This window comes from Phalacrocorax carbo, chromosome 2 (genome assembly GCF_963921805.1).
Source record: "Phalacrocorax carbo chromosome 2, bPhaCar2.1, whole genome shotgun sequence".
NCBI classification, from domain to species: domain Eukaryota; kingdom Metazoa; phylum Chordata; class Aves; order Suliformes; family Phalacrocoracidae; genus Phalacrocorax; species Phalacrocorax carbo.
In genome coordinates, this window is record NC_087514.1 from 105,958,454 (window position 1) to 105,972,038 (window position 13,585).

The 13,585-nt window shown below is 38.6% G+C and overlaps 1 protein-coding gene across 8 annotated transcripts in view; it reads left to right on the top strand.

The window, feature by feature from the left end:
• TNS3 (tensin 3) overlaps positions 1-13,585 on the top strand; it is a 232,147-nt gene that overhangs the window by 101,070 nt on the left and 117,492 nt on the right. For 6 of the 8 annotated variants that reach the window (XM_064443795.1, XM_064443797.1, XM_064443793.1 and 3 more), the window contains 3 exons: positions 4,036-4,077; positions 11,761-11,813; positions 12,627-12,798. In XM_064443795.1, the coding sequence (XP_064299865.1) occupies positions 4,036-4,077; positions 11,761-11,813; positions 12,627-12,798 (267 nt within the window). The remainder of the gene's footprint in view (positions 1-4,035; positions 4,078-11,760; positions 11,814-12,626; positions 12,799-13,585) is intronic. The other 2 variants (XM_064443794.1, XM_064443799.1) reach the window with 1 other exon arrangement.

Consider the following 13,585-nt stretch of genomic DNA (forward strand, 5'->3'; position numbering starts at 1 on the left):
CATTCAATTTTGGTTCATCGTCATGCTGTCTTTATTTGCTTTAGATTAACATTTTTCATATTGGCTCAAAAATTTAGTAACGAAGTGCGTGAGGCAGAGCTCTTATGTATGAACTTGCACGGGAATGCACAATTGAAGCTACAGCCTAATTATTTTCCTTTGTCGCCCCTCCTTTTTCTGATTGATGGTTGTATTATTTTTCTCAATGTCATTAAATGCTGGGGTGAGACAGGTCAAAGCTCAAGTCCGTTTCTTGGTCAAACGTCACAGCATTACCTGGTAGATTTAGGGGAGAAAGGGAGGGAAGCTGGAGTCCATTGGATTTTGAGTGTCTTTAAAGTGGAATCCAAATGAGAATGCTTTCAGGGCAAGGTAGCCCTACTGAAAAGTTAACAAAGGTGAAGACACTCTGCATGTCTTGAATCAACAAAGTGGGTAGAGCATCTCCTCTGGCATTCATTTAAGGGGTGATGTGTAATTACTGAAAGGAATATAACTTTTTTTTTTTAAGTAGAAGTGTCTTTTGCTTTAATGGCTTTATTTTTCCTTCAGGTGCGAACAAGAATGTTTTGCTGTGTTTGATAGTCTTTAAATGCTATGATCTGTGAGGTGCACAACTGATGCACATGAGCTATAATACACTGTCATCACAATGTTCATTATCCTATATTGGGTCAAAATATAATGACTGTACATGGGGCTAATGAGATGTGAGTGGCATCTAATCTCCTATTGTCTCTTACTTTTCTCACCTAGATGTCCCGTAGACTTATGTCAGCCTGGCTTCTTTTCTATCTTTTCCTTTTTCTCTTTTAGGATTTAAAGACAAGATTTATAACTGGCACAGTTATGTCTTAGAGTGGTCATCCCATGCCTATGTAGAAAGTGATGATGACATTTCAAGAAGAAATGCCAAGCTTTCACTAAAAACTTTAGAAATTTGAGATGTACGTTTTCCTTCTCATTGTGGCTGATAGTCTTGGTTAAGTTCTTTAGCTTGGATATTAGAATATATTTTTAAAGCCCCCCTTCATTTGTGTCCAGTCAGAGATTTGAAGCTGGATCTTCCACATCTCAAATGAGCATATCTCAGTAGTTAGCCACTGAAGAGCTTTATTTGTAGTTTTAATCCTAGAGTGGACAAATAGACAGCAGGAGTAGCATATTTGGCTTGGGTACAACCATTTTGAAGCTGTGCAGGGAACATATGGTGACTTGCTTGTACATTCTTAGGTGAACAGGTTTTGAAAGAAAGGTTTTAGATCCTGGGCAACTGCATACTGTGTGTGTGTAAGTATATGAGTGTGTGTATGCGCACACACACACATATACATGTGTATATACAAACACATGTATTTGCCTGAGATGGGTTTTTCACTGCAAGTCATTTCAGTACTCTTCTTAAGTCAGAAGAAAAAGGGAACAGTGTGATCCTGCTAGCTGAGATAGTTACGTCAAGCCCTTTGCTCCTAGCACTGTGTTCCCTCTCTGTAGTAAGGTGGAGAGCGCTGTGGCTTCTAGAAAAGTGAGAGAATATGAAATTTCAGTAGGGGCATGACAAGTTGAAGAGCAAATTCAAAAAATAAAAAAGAGAAGAGGATATTTTTGCTGCTTATTTCATGTTCCACCTACTATATTCTGGAAAACTTTATACCAATCTAGTGCCAAACTGAGCAATACAAGGAAAAAAAAATCCCTTTGGACTGGCAAGTGTTAGGAGTAGACCTCACTTACATGTCTATTTTATATGCAATAACACAAACAGGCTGCTTAGTTGTTCTGGAAAGGTAGGTCCTGAGTTCAGCTTGTGTATGAACTTTCTGTTGAAGAGCAAAACATGCGGTGTATTTTGCCAGGCAAAGTGTCTTTGTACAGACACCCACAAGTGAATCCAAAAACTGTATTTTGTATGTTTTGTCTTTTCCTATATGGTTCTGTTTATTTCTGCTAAGTAGGAGTGAGTCTCATAAGACTGTGAAATAGTAGTAACTAAGGTTATAGTGATACAGGTGATTGTCCTATATATCACCTTTAATCCGCTGAGGAGGTCTTTGAAATTACAATCAGTTTAGGGTTTCTGAGTTGAATTAATAGCACTAGTCAGTCTATGTTGGTTCTGACTGACAGGTTTGCATGTTTAATGCTGTGGAGATTTGATAGCTGGCAAGCTAAGTCAAGTTTTTAAATAAAAAATAAAACAACCTCAAAGCCTATTCTCAACGGTTAACTGTGAGCCAATCTCGCATCATAAGGGTTACGGTTAGTGCAGGATGTATGCCCTGGTAAATTTGTGTGTGGGTTCATTGCTACTGTGATTTACACTCTGAAAATCTGTAACTGTGTTTCCAGTTGAGATTTGCAAATAGAGTGTATCTGAACTTCAGTGACCTACCAAAAAAAGAGTCGACAGTTATAAACCTGTATCTCTAGTTCAAAGCATCTTTCCCGCAGCAGGCTTTGGAGTCAAGTTTTTAGTTGTACCAAAACGATTCAACAGGAAGAACTGGGGGGGTTTTGTTTTAGTGTCTATGCCATTTTAAGATGGTCTGATTTTTTTACCCAGAATCAGAAAAGTTTCCTGAGACCTTTTCCCTCCTTTGGGTGTACGCTCCAAATAAGTAAGGTTCAGTACCAGTTCCTCTCTTACCTGTTACTTAGTCTATATGCGATAATGTGCCAATGAAAATTATGAATAGGAGAAACAAGTTTCATTGTGCATTTTGTGGTTCCTTTCCTGTCCCTCTTAGTTTATGCTTTAAATGTACAAAATATTAAGATTGATTTGCTTAAGGTTTGCACTTCTCAAAGTGTTGCAGAATGCTGTTTGTTAGTTTTGTTTGCTGTTTGTTTAGTTTTGTTCCAGAGGTGTCTATATTTCAGTGGTGGATATATTTCAGTGATCTATGTTCTGTATAAAATGTGCATGCAAGACTTTCCAGACTGTGAAATGATTTTGCCTTCTGCAGGGTAAAGATCCAGATGGAGTGCTAGCTGTAATGATAATGCTGTTGCTACAGCAGTAATATAGCTTGCTACAATTTAGCTTTAATGTCTTCTGAGCAAAACCTTGTTGATTTTTGCACAGAATTTGACATTGTCTTTTGAAGCAATATTTTTATGCAGTTGACCATTAGGTATTGCTCGATACATAGTGGGCTCTTTGCAGACTTGCGGAGTGGGGAACACTGAAGTTTAGTACAGTCTCACGTAACCTACAGCACTGACTTAGTTCTAGTGTTACGTAGTTTTCTCACTTTGAGTATTTTTCAAGGTGAAATACCTCTGTTACTCTCCCACTATAATTCCAAATGGTAAAATCCCTAATCCAGGGTATCTTCTTTCGTGAAATGCCAAGTGTTGACTTTGCTGAAGTCTTAAGCAGACATTTTGAGGTTTTGTTTTGGTTTTTTTTTTAAAACCCCAGTTTTAACACTGCACTTCCCCATTATGTTATCTTGATTTCATGCTGATTGTAGTCATCAATAAAAAAAAGCATGTACTGATGGAAGGTTGTACTTCTGGTGATTCATGTTAGATTTTCATAGTAATGGATTGGGTCATTTCTTTTAAAGGGTTTATTTTAAACCCCACAGATACGATTTAGCATGTTTCAAAGCCTTGAACAGAGATTTTACACAGTGCTTAAAGAAAATCCTAGGCAGTTCACTTTATCAATACCTACTCAAGTGTCTGTTTTCATGAAAAAGCATAAAAGGAGAGATTAGAAAAAATGCAAAAGGGGACACATGGTTAACAGCATATATCTCCATGTATATTTTAACTTGGAATAAGCACCCTCAGTAGCTGAGTGCAGACTTACAAGACCTGAATATGCAGGTTGATAATGTAAAATCAATTTGTTTTCAGTATCTGTTTGAAAGATAGGTAGGTTATTAATACTGTAGAACATATGTATACTTCTGAATGGTTTATTTTATTTGTTGTGTGTGTATGTTAGGAGGGGATTTCTTAGAATATAGTTAAACTATGTGGAAAATTAAAGTTAGGGTTTTTTTGAACTTTTCTCCTTTGCAGGCTAACAACACTGAGGCCGTTAAAAATCATGTAATCAGAACTGTAAGTAATTCCATTTATTTCTTTTTCATTTACTTGGCCTGATTTATTTTCCTGTTTGTGGCTGCTTATAGTTATTACATCTTCTCAAAGCATTCGTTACTAGCCATTTTCAAAGCACGCACTTTGGTTTCTGTACTGTGTGAAATTAGTCTTTGATTAGGAAAATTAGTGGGGGTTTTTGCCCTCTGAGTTTATCTAGGAACAATGAAATGAACTGTCTTCCTTATTTCTGAATCAAGCAGGGGAGAAGTAAAGAGAAATATTTAAACCTTCGTAGACTGATTGTATTCAGAGGAGTTTAGAAATTCAAGAGATTTTTTTTTTTTTCTTCCCAGCAGGAAGAATATTAGTTCTTGTATTATGGTCAATGCGCAATTGTTCTTTTAGCCCTTATTTGCTCAAGTTACTGAACCATGTTATTTACAAAACAAATTAAATGCCCCTTTCAAACCCTTTATTATTATTGCTGCAGTAGTACTACTCGTACAAGTAGCATTGAATACATTTATTGAAGTGCAATAAAACCCAGTCTTCTAAGTGATGTAGAAATTTCTGGGAATGGGAAGTATTGGACATTTCAATACTGATAGCACTTGTGAATATACTTGTAGCACAATTTCTGTGAAATAAGATGAAGAAAAGACTTTCTGAAGTCCTTTGCAGTTGCCTTTTATCAGAGATGCCAACTTCCTTTGGTTTCTAAATAAATCCTGGGAGATGCCTATAGTTAATTATCTGTTAGTAGGTAACTCTGGTGCAGGTATTTGGTTCACTGCTGTAAAGATGAAGTTAACATATAAAAAGGGGCAGAGGGAAGGACTTAGGAACTTACAAGATGCATATGATCTTCATGGATTCATTGTTCAATTCAGGAGTGGCACTCTATTGCAATAAATGAGCATCTACCTCACAGTGTTAGTCTTGTGTGCATTGCATTTGGTTTGTGATGTCATCTGTGGCTCAGTGCTGAGGACTGGTGCCACTCTGTGCAGGGTGTTGAAGAGTTCTGCTCCTTGCCTACCCACATAGGCCGGAGACCCTCACAGCGGTTGCATTTGTATTAGCAGTATAGTTTATTTAATTGGGGTGGCAATAAATGTTTTTGTACAACGGAGGTAGCCTCTGTGGTTGGATCCATGCTATTATCCATGCTGTTCTAGTAAATTTATAATTATTTCTAAGTTGCTAGAATATATTTGATGTTGAAACCAACTAAAATGTCTAGTGACAAGACTGTTTCTCCCTTTACTCTTCTCTTCCTTAACCAGGCAAATTAACTAAAATTAAAAAACCAGAGCAAATTCTTTGTTATCTGCATGTGCATAATTGGTTTTGACAGCTGCTCCTAGTGTAACAACTGTGATGCAAAATAATGAGATACATTGCGAGGAAAATAATTGCAGATCATTTTCTATGGAGTTGGACGTTTTTAGCTTCATTGTGACCTCTGAATACTTCAGAGGATTTTCTGTTTGTACTAGTCACTTATTACACAAGCCAAAGTCTTATGTTTTGGTTTTTTTGTTTGTGTTGGGTTTTTTTTTTCTGTACATGTGGTAGCTCATGCACAGCTGTTTTGGAGGCAGCCTTAATGGCAAGCAATGCTGCTTCAGTGGTGCCTGTTGTCCTATTACATTTTGCATCAGTTGTTATTTGATCATTAGCGGTTTTCCTGAAATTTTTGGTAGTTGCTTTCCATGGACCAGTATACCCCAGGAGCAATGGCTGGCATGGATGAGGGGCAGGGGTCATTAGGTAATAGAAGAATGTTCCCAACTGCTACACAGTGGTATTTATTACTATTCCTACTCCTCCAGTGGTATCTATTACTACTACTGTTTGGGAAAGAGGAGAGGTGTAAAGGTGCAAGGCTGGGGATTTGTAAGAAAGTGCTGTTTCCAGATAGTGGGGCTAGATGCCGTTGCCTAGATGAGGTTTTTGCAGTTCTGGCTCTGTGACCCATGACTGTAGCACACATCCTGTCTGTGTAGTGTTAATGGGAGGTTCGTTCCTTGTCTTCCTGCCTTCTTTGCCTTCTAAATTTGTGCCATGCTTGTTCTCCTTTTTGATTATTAACTAAATTGGAAGAGACTGCTTTAACCTGCTTGACCCTTTTTTGGCTCTGGGATTTCTCCTCTCTTCCTCTCTGTCCTTTGCATTTTGTTCCATGGTGTCTGATCCAGGAAAGAAAAGCTCTCTTGCTTTTTCCTAGCAATGTGACTACTAATGGAATATTTCTAGTGTCAGCCCTTACTGCTTTATAGGAAAGCTGTGTAAACATCAACAAAGAGAGTTTGGCTTGAATTCTAGGTACTGTCAGAACCAACTTTTTCTTTAATTCTAATGTTTGGGATACCTCTAAGGCTTGGATAATGCTTTCTTACTCAGGAAATCAGAAGTGCGTTTTCTTCATGCCCCTATGGACTCAAATCTTATTTTATTCTTAATATTTACATAATAACAAATAAATGTGGCTTCTTGTTTCAACTAAAGGCTGGCAGAAGTGATTTGTCACTTTCTATCCAAGAATTCCGTGTGCATAATTTTCCATTTGTCAATAGGGTGCTAAATCTGTGATGAAAATTTGCTTCAGTTTCGATCTCTTGGGTCTTAACTAGATCAGAGAGAAACTTGAGAGATCTACTTCTTTAGTCTTTCCATCTGCCACCACATCTTTCCTTTCAACTGTGGACATCAATGTGTCTTTTGACAGAGTTAGGAAGCAAAGCACATACATGCAGGAACTTTGTGTTAGGTGCTGCTGAGTCATATTGTACAGGACTTACACAGAACCTCATAATGTGGTAGGTGTGAACTAATGCCGAAACCTTTACACTCTGTGCTTAATTACATTGCTTGTGGATAGTATTCATTCATTCAGGAAGTGGTTTCAAAACTCTGGAGTAATTATGAAACTATGCTACAACCGGAGCTCGAGCACATGTATTATTTTAGTCAGTTGAGGTAAACTCCTTACTGAACACTTAACATGGTAATACTTAAATATGGACAGTAAGTTTCCCCCATAGGTTTGCAGTGGAACACGGTCATTTGAGTGTTGATGTGACTCTAACTCAGCCAGGCAGGTGTATTCTTGGTCTGTGTGTGCAGGAGACAGTGTTACGCAGCACTGGTTAGGGCTAGGAGCTAGCCTCATGAAGCTCAGTGTGAACTCCTAGTCCTGAGACACTGTAGAGCTAAGGCATCAGAAATATGATGGTTTTCCAAATGTGTATATGTATGTTTGTAAAATTGTATATGAAGTAAAACATCGATTGTGCCTTTTTCTCACATGGACTTTACGTCCATTTAGTATTCCCTCCTAAAGAGCCCTCAGTAGCAAAAATTTGCTATGTGCCTTCTCTCTGTTATGAATTTCAATTTTTTAAAAGAGGAGAAAAAGATGGATAAAGACCCAGCTGTACCAGGAACTTTCAGGCTGCGAGCGGGGCTGCTTTTCTGAATCAAAGTGAGTTGGAAGATTATCTTCCTGCAGCACTTAGTTCCTTGCTGCCCTGGCAGGTTGGGAGATGGAACTCCATATCCAAGTGCCCCACAAACTTGATAAAGATGAGCTGGATTACAAAGCCCTACAGTTAACCTCTTTAGGGAAGCCTGGCCTGTCTTGGCTGAAGTGTTATAGGGAAGAATTGTGGGAGCAGCTTTGCCAGCAGCTAAGAGTCAGGGTAGCTTTTGGCAGGGAGACAGCAAGCTGGGATTTATAACTTCTGCAGACACCGCTACTTGCAAGGGCACATCTGTCTGGACTCTTGCTGTTACACTACACAGGGGAACAGACCATTATTTTTATGGTACACAGTATACAGAACAAAAATAAAATGTACAGCCAAACAAAGACCTGTTTGCAGTACAAAGAATGATAAATCTCTTCTGCAGAGAGTCAACCTCAAAAAGATATTATTTTATTAATTTTTTAATATTTACTGCAGCAATAGATATACAGTAACCCAGAGAGATTTGTATTCACAAGGCATAAATCTTTGTTTTCCACATTGGGACTCATTCTAAAGCCAGAGGCCAAAAGATTATGCAAATTTTGGTTCTCATCCAAGACATCCAAACATGTGTTTCACTGTAGAATCTAAAAGCAACTACTGTGTCAGTAGGAATTATCATGGAGAAGCGGTCTAATGATCAGTGTAGTTCATTGTCCTGTCTTTTCTGCAGTATGAAGTATATAGGACTGTCAAAGTATGTTCTGATACCTTTAAGTCACAGCTTACTCACTGATTTACATTTAAGATAATTATAGTTTCTACTCATTGATCCTTACACTTGTTAATGCTCCCATTCAAGAAGCAGCCCAGGAGAGAAATAGCTGAGCTGCATGAATGCATGCCAGATCCCAGAGTCATGAGTTTTCGGTAGTGCTGTTCCTCAGAGAAGCAGATAGTTGATGTACAGCTGTCTCAGCTGTTCAAAACAACCCGGTCCTTGAAACCAGTAGTTCTTACATTCTGCTGAGATGGCTTTTAAGCAGATATTGTATTATTATATTATAGTTCAATGCCAGGAACAGGACTTTGGGAAAGGGTACTGAATTATTTTTCATTTGGCTTCCTTAGCTTGCCTTTGATTCTAGTCTCAAAAGGGGTAAGTTGTTATCTCACCTGGTATTTCTAAGCCCATGTGTGGTCCACATGTCTAAGTTTTACTTTGGTATTGGAAATGAGCAGTTTACATATTAGGGTTTGTTTTTGGTTTTTTTTTTTTCTCCTAGAGCTGTCATATAAAAGATAGTAAATCAGTGTACTGATGAAATGCAAATGAATTTATTGGGGCAAAACTAATCTTACTTCACCCTTTGTCCCTTTTGTGATCTTTCTGGTCTCTGAAGCTCTACTACAGAGGACTTCAGCCTATGAAGTGTGTAAGCCTACTAGCTGTAACCCAAGTTCCCTTATTCAGTTCTTGGAAAGGTTGAGGATGATCATCTTGCTAAGACACACAATTTTTTTTACAGATACTTTGTATTTTTTTTTCTTAACAGCCATTATTTTTTACTTCTTTTTCCCATGTCTTTCCTTGAGAGACAGCCTTTTGTCATAGGTGAGGGTATGCAGGCTTAGCAGAGAGGTTATTTCTTATTCCTTCTGTTTCTGGACAAGTGCAGAAGGTGTCTCAATGCCACCTCAGTGCCACACTGTGAGATGGCCTGTACTGTACCTGCATCCTGGTTTTGCTCTGAAGCTGTGGAGAGACTGTAAAAGTATGAGATGCAGCCTGCTGCCTGGGACAACACAAGTGTGCTATTTGAACAGATTCACCCTCTTTGGTGTCAGAGGAAGGTGAATAAACAGGACTGATCTCAAATGCCTGCTTTGTCTAAGCTGTGCTTTAATTGCTGTCTCGCCCACTTCCTACACTTCCATTGACAGCAGGATGTGCTGTGAAACTTACCTTCTGTTGATGGTTGTGACCTTGTGAAAGTGACGCAGAATTAAATACAGGTCTGTTTCTTAACTTCTGTATCATGCCTAGACTCTAATGGACTCTGAGAAAGTTGGGATAGCAAGCACTGCAGTGTGACCAGGACTAGATTCAGGAGCCAAAGATGGTAAAAGCAGCAGTAAGGAGGATGTCAAAGGAAAGAGTTGCATGGCTTGAGTTTTTACTGGAAAGGGGCAAGGATGCAGTACCTTGGATGCAGTGAATTTGCTCTTTAATATCATTCTGTGGCTGGAGAGAAGACAGTTGTCTTTTGAAAAGCAATTGCTTCCCCCTGCTGGTTTCATGCAACAACTGCAGCTAAATTTGTCTAACCAAAAGGCTCTTTGCACTTGTTTACATGGACACAACTTTTTCTGTGTTGTTGTTTGGGATTGATCTGTTTGTTTGGGATATTCATACAGTTTTAAGGAATTTTTATAGGGAAATGGGAGGTGTTTTCTTTTTTCAAAACTCTGCTTCTCAAATGACTGGTTAATACGGTCTGCAGTGCCAGGCATTGCCAGGAAAGCAGGGGAACAAGAATTATGGGGAGAAGGTCAAGAAGAAAAATCTCAGGGTGGACTGTCCTACTGGCAACAAATCAAGCACTAGTTCCACTGGATTACAGTTACAACTCCAAGTTTTTAGCCAGGTGTGGTCAAACACGCCATTGTGAGCCATTATTTTTTTGTTCCCCTTCATCTTCTCTACTGCTGTTTGTTGACAGGAAGTAAAAATTTTACCTAGTTTTGCAAGATTTTCTGTGTAATTGTCCATCATGGGAGATGCCAAATGGCATTTGTTGTCTTAAAAGACTAGCCAAATGTTTTGCCATTATCCTTCCAGTGTGCAGCAAGGTAGAAAACAGTGGTGTTTTGGTGTTTTTTGGTTTTTGTATATTTTTTTTTTTCTTGGATGGAGATGACTTGCCTTTATTGGATGGTCTGCCCTGTGCTGTTGAATCCTGTGCTTGGTGAAACTCATATTCTGCTGGTAGTTGTGTGTGACTTGATCCAGAATGAAGAAGAATCCCTTCTTGTTGGTGAAATGACCCTGAAACCATACAGAAATGTTGGGTGAGGGGAGCGGGGAAGAGGTGGTCACAGAAGTTCAAGATAGTTTTTAATTGACTGCTAAACCTGAATTAGTCAGAAGCATGGTAAGACATGGCTCATGTTTACAGATTGCCTATTGTGAGAAGTGCTGTAACAGGTTCTTCATGTGTTGGGGTGGAACATGTTGTAGGGGTATGTGCATATATCCTATGTGTTTCATCAAACCTTTAAAAAGCTTTTTCAGTAACCGTTTTGCCTCTTTAGGAAGTCATGTATTGTTGGATTTTGCTAAATATTAGCTATGAAGGGAAAAATTAGTGGTGTAGTCATTGACAATTAGTAAACAAAACAAATAGTAAGAAAAACTGAAGAAAAAAGAATGCATTGCTAGCTACAAGATAATTAAGCTGTGGAAGAGAGGAGGAAGTTACTATAATCTAGAGGACATGCAGAATAACAGATGTCTTTTTCTAAGGGACAGTATCCCTTCTTATCCTGGAAGGAAGTGATACTGCCTCCTCTAGATGTCTCTGTTTCTTTCCATTACGTATAGAGAGCTTGGGTGACTTATCACACTGGAGCTTAATTCTGAGACAGCTAAAATTGGTTAGAAAAATTCTATTACTAATGTTCATGGGGGAGAAGATTCTGACACTTTTTAATGCATCTTTACTATTACTGAAGAAATGGAACTACAAAAGACACACACTAAATTCTCATAAACCAAAACCATTGTAGCTCAGGCTTCTATTCAGGACTAACCCAGGACTCTGCTACAGGAATAAATTGGGTATATTTTTCAATATTGTCACAAAAGAATTGCTTGAGAGGAACTTACTTTTGCAGTTTTATATAGAAAGTCAAACTCCTTCTCAGAAGTCCATTGAATGTTTTCTCTAATCTTAATGCACTTACTAAGAATACAAAGGACAACCAGTCCTTCTCTGGCTGTAGTGAGTTGGAAGAGGTGGTAGTGAGTCTGTGTGAAGAGCTGGACATAACCTGGCCATAACCACAGTGTTTGCAGTCAAAACATAAGGTAATGATGCTATCTTATGCTATTGTTGGTATGGTTTTCCACAGTATGGACATAACAAATGAGGAAAAAGGCAGGAACGCTGACCTCAGTGACAGCAAAGAAGGTACTGGATTGACTGCTCTGTTTTCTTTGTTCCAGAATTCCAGCAGTGCTTCAAAGAACTGCTCTTTCAGTTGTGACAAAGGATCACGGCAAGTATTTTTCATATTTTGTGTAGCAGCATCACATTATGCTGTAGTGGGTTTAGGTTTTGTTATTTGTGGTTGTGGTTTCTGAGAGTTGAGTCTTCTGCAAGACATGTCCTGCTATGCAAGGACCCTTTTACAATCCCTGTCTGAGAATACAACTGAGTGTATTTGCTGAGCTTACTTTTAACTTGATGACTGTATGCTTCTGGTTATTCTTTTAAGGTAAGGTGCCTGGTTGTGCCCTCAACCTGGAAAAGAAGGAGAAGTTAGAGTAAAGAGTATCTGTAGACTAACTTGTGAGATTAATTGCATTACATTAGTGTTTAGGTACTGGTTTTGGGTTCACTTCAGTGTTACTCAGAGCAGATTTCAAGACAGGATCTATCTGCAGTGTTTTATAGATCACTGGTGAATCTACCAATTTGTAAAGCATTTGCAGAATTCTGCAGAAAGAGAGATTTGTGCATACATAAATACCTGTATGTTTTCTATTTAACTACCAAATTTGTTGCACTAGTGTTTGTCAAAGGTGCTTGTATTCACCTTACTACTTTTCTACATTATTGGTTGCAGAGATTTTTTCATTATAGTTTTGTTGTGAAGAACTTTGATGTTTGGCTAACTCCATTAGGTGCTCCATAACTGAATTGAATAATTTGAGCTCTGCAGGCGTATAATAAGTTGTGATTGTAATGAAAATACTGGAAACAATAGATGCTTGATGGTATGAGTCCAAGTTGCAGTCTCTTCTCATTAATATGCAATGTTTGATCTTGGCTGCTTTGCTCTGAACTGCCACATCTAATTTCTTCACAGAAGTGCAGGCTTTGATCACATTATGGAGGAAGGCTATGAACTTGACCTCACTTACATCACAGAGAGGATCATCGCTGTATCCTTTCCCACTAGCTGTTCTGAGGAAACTTACCTCCACAATCTACAAGACGTAACCCGAATGCTGAAATCCAAACATGGGGATAATTACTTGGTATGTGCAGGATCAGTCTTTTGTGGTACATCTCCTTCTGTCCTGCAGGAAGAGCACCAGTAGGTCCACATATATCATTGTAAACTAAAAGACACTTGTCTAAAGCCTCCTTGTTTCCCTTTTACAGCTTTGCAAGCAAGAGCAACATCTTCAGTAGTGTTTTAAGCTGTAAGGCAAGGACAGATATTAAAAGTACTTCTCTGCTGGCAGCACTGCAGTCTCTGTTGTGATAGCACATAGTCAAATGCTGGAGAATAATTGCACTGACTGTTTTCATTGTCCAAAGCATGCTTTTAGAAGATACACACTCTGCAACGTGGAGTGCGTTCTTGTGCAGCCAGCTACCTCTGGGTCCTCAGCTGGGTATCTGGCGGTCTCTCACCATCATGTCTTTGCTATTTGTACTATATATTGTGAAACGATATCTAAAATTAGGATTGCTGTTTGTGTGTTCTGTCCAGTTCTTTCTCATTAACTTGATTTAAATGCATTTTTTCCTGCTGTTTAGTTTCCTATAGGAAATTAAGTTTTAAGCAAAACTATAATGACCTCTGTTTGCAGATTTTATTTTTTTTTTAATGATAACCCAAACTGTTAATCTCCTGTGCTGTTTTCTGGCCAGTGCATCTAAACCCTATGGCATGTATTGTCTCAGCTTGTTTTATGAAGGTGAACTTTAAACAGGGCCAATATTTTATTTCCTTTTTTCTTCTACTGTCTTTTTAGTTAGCATGTGTAAACTGTTGGAATCAAATCCACAGCTTCAGGAGCATGAACTTGACTCACA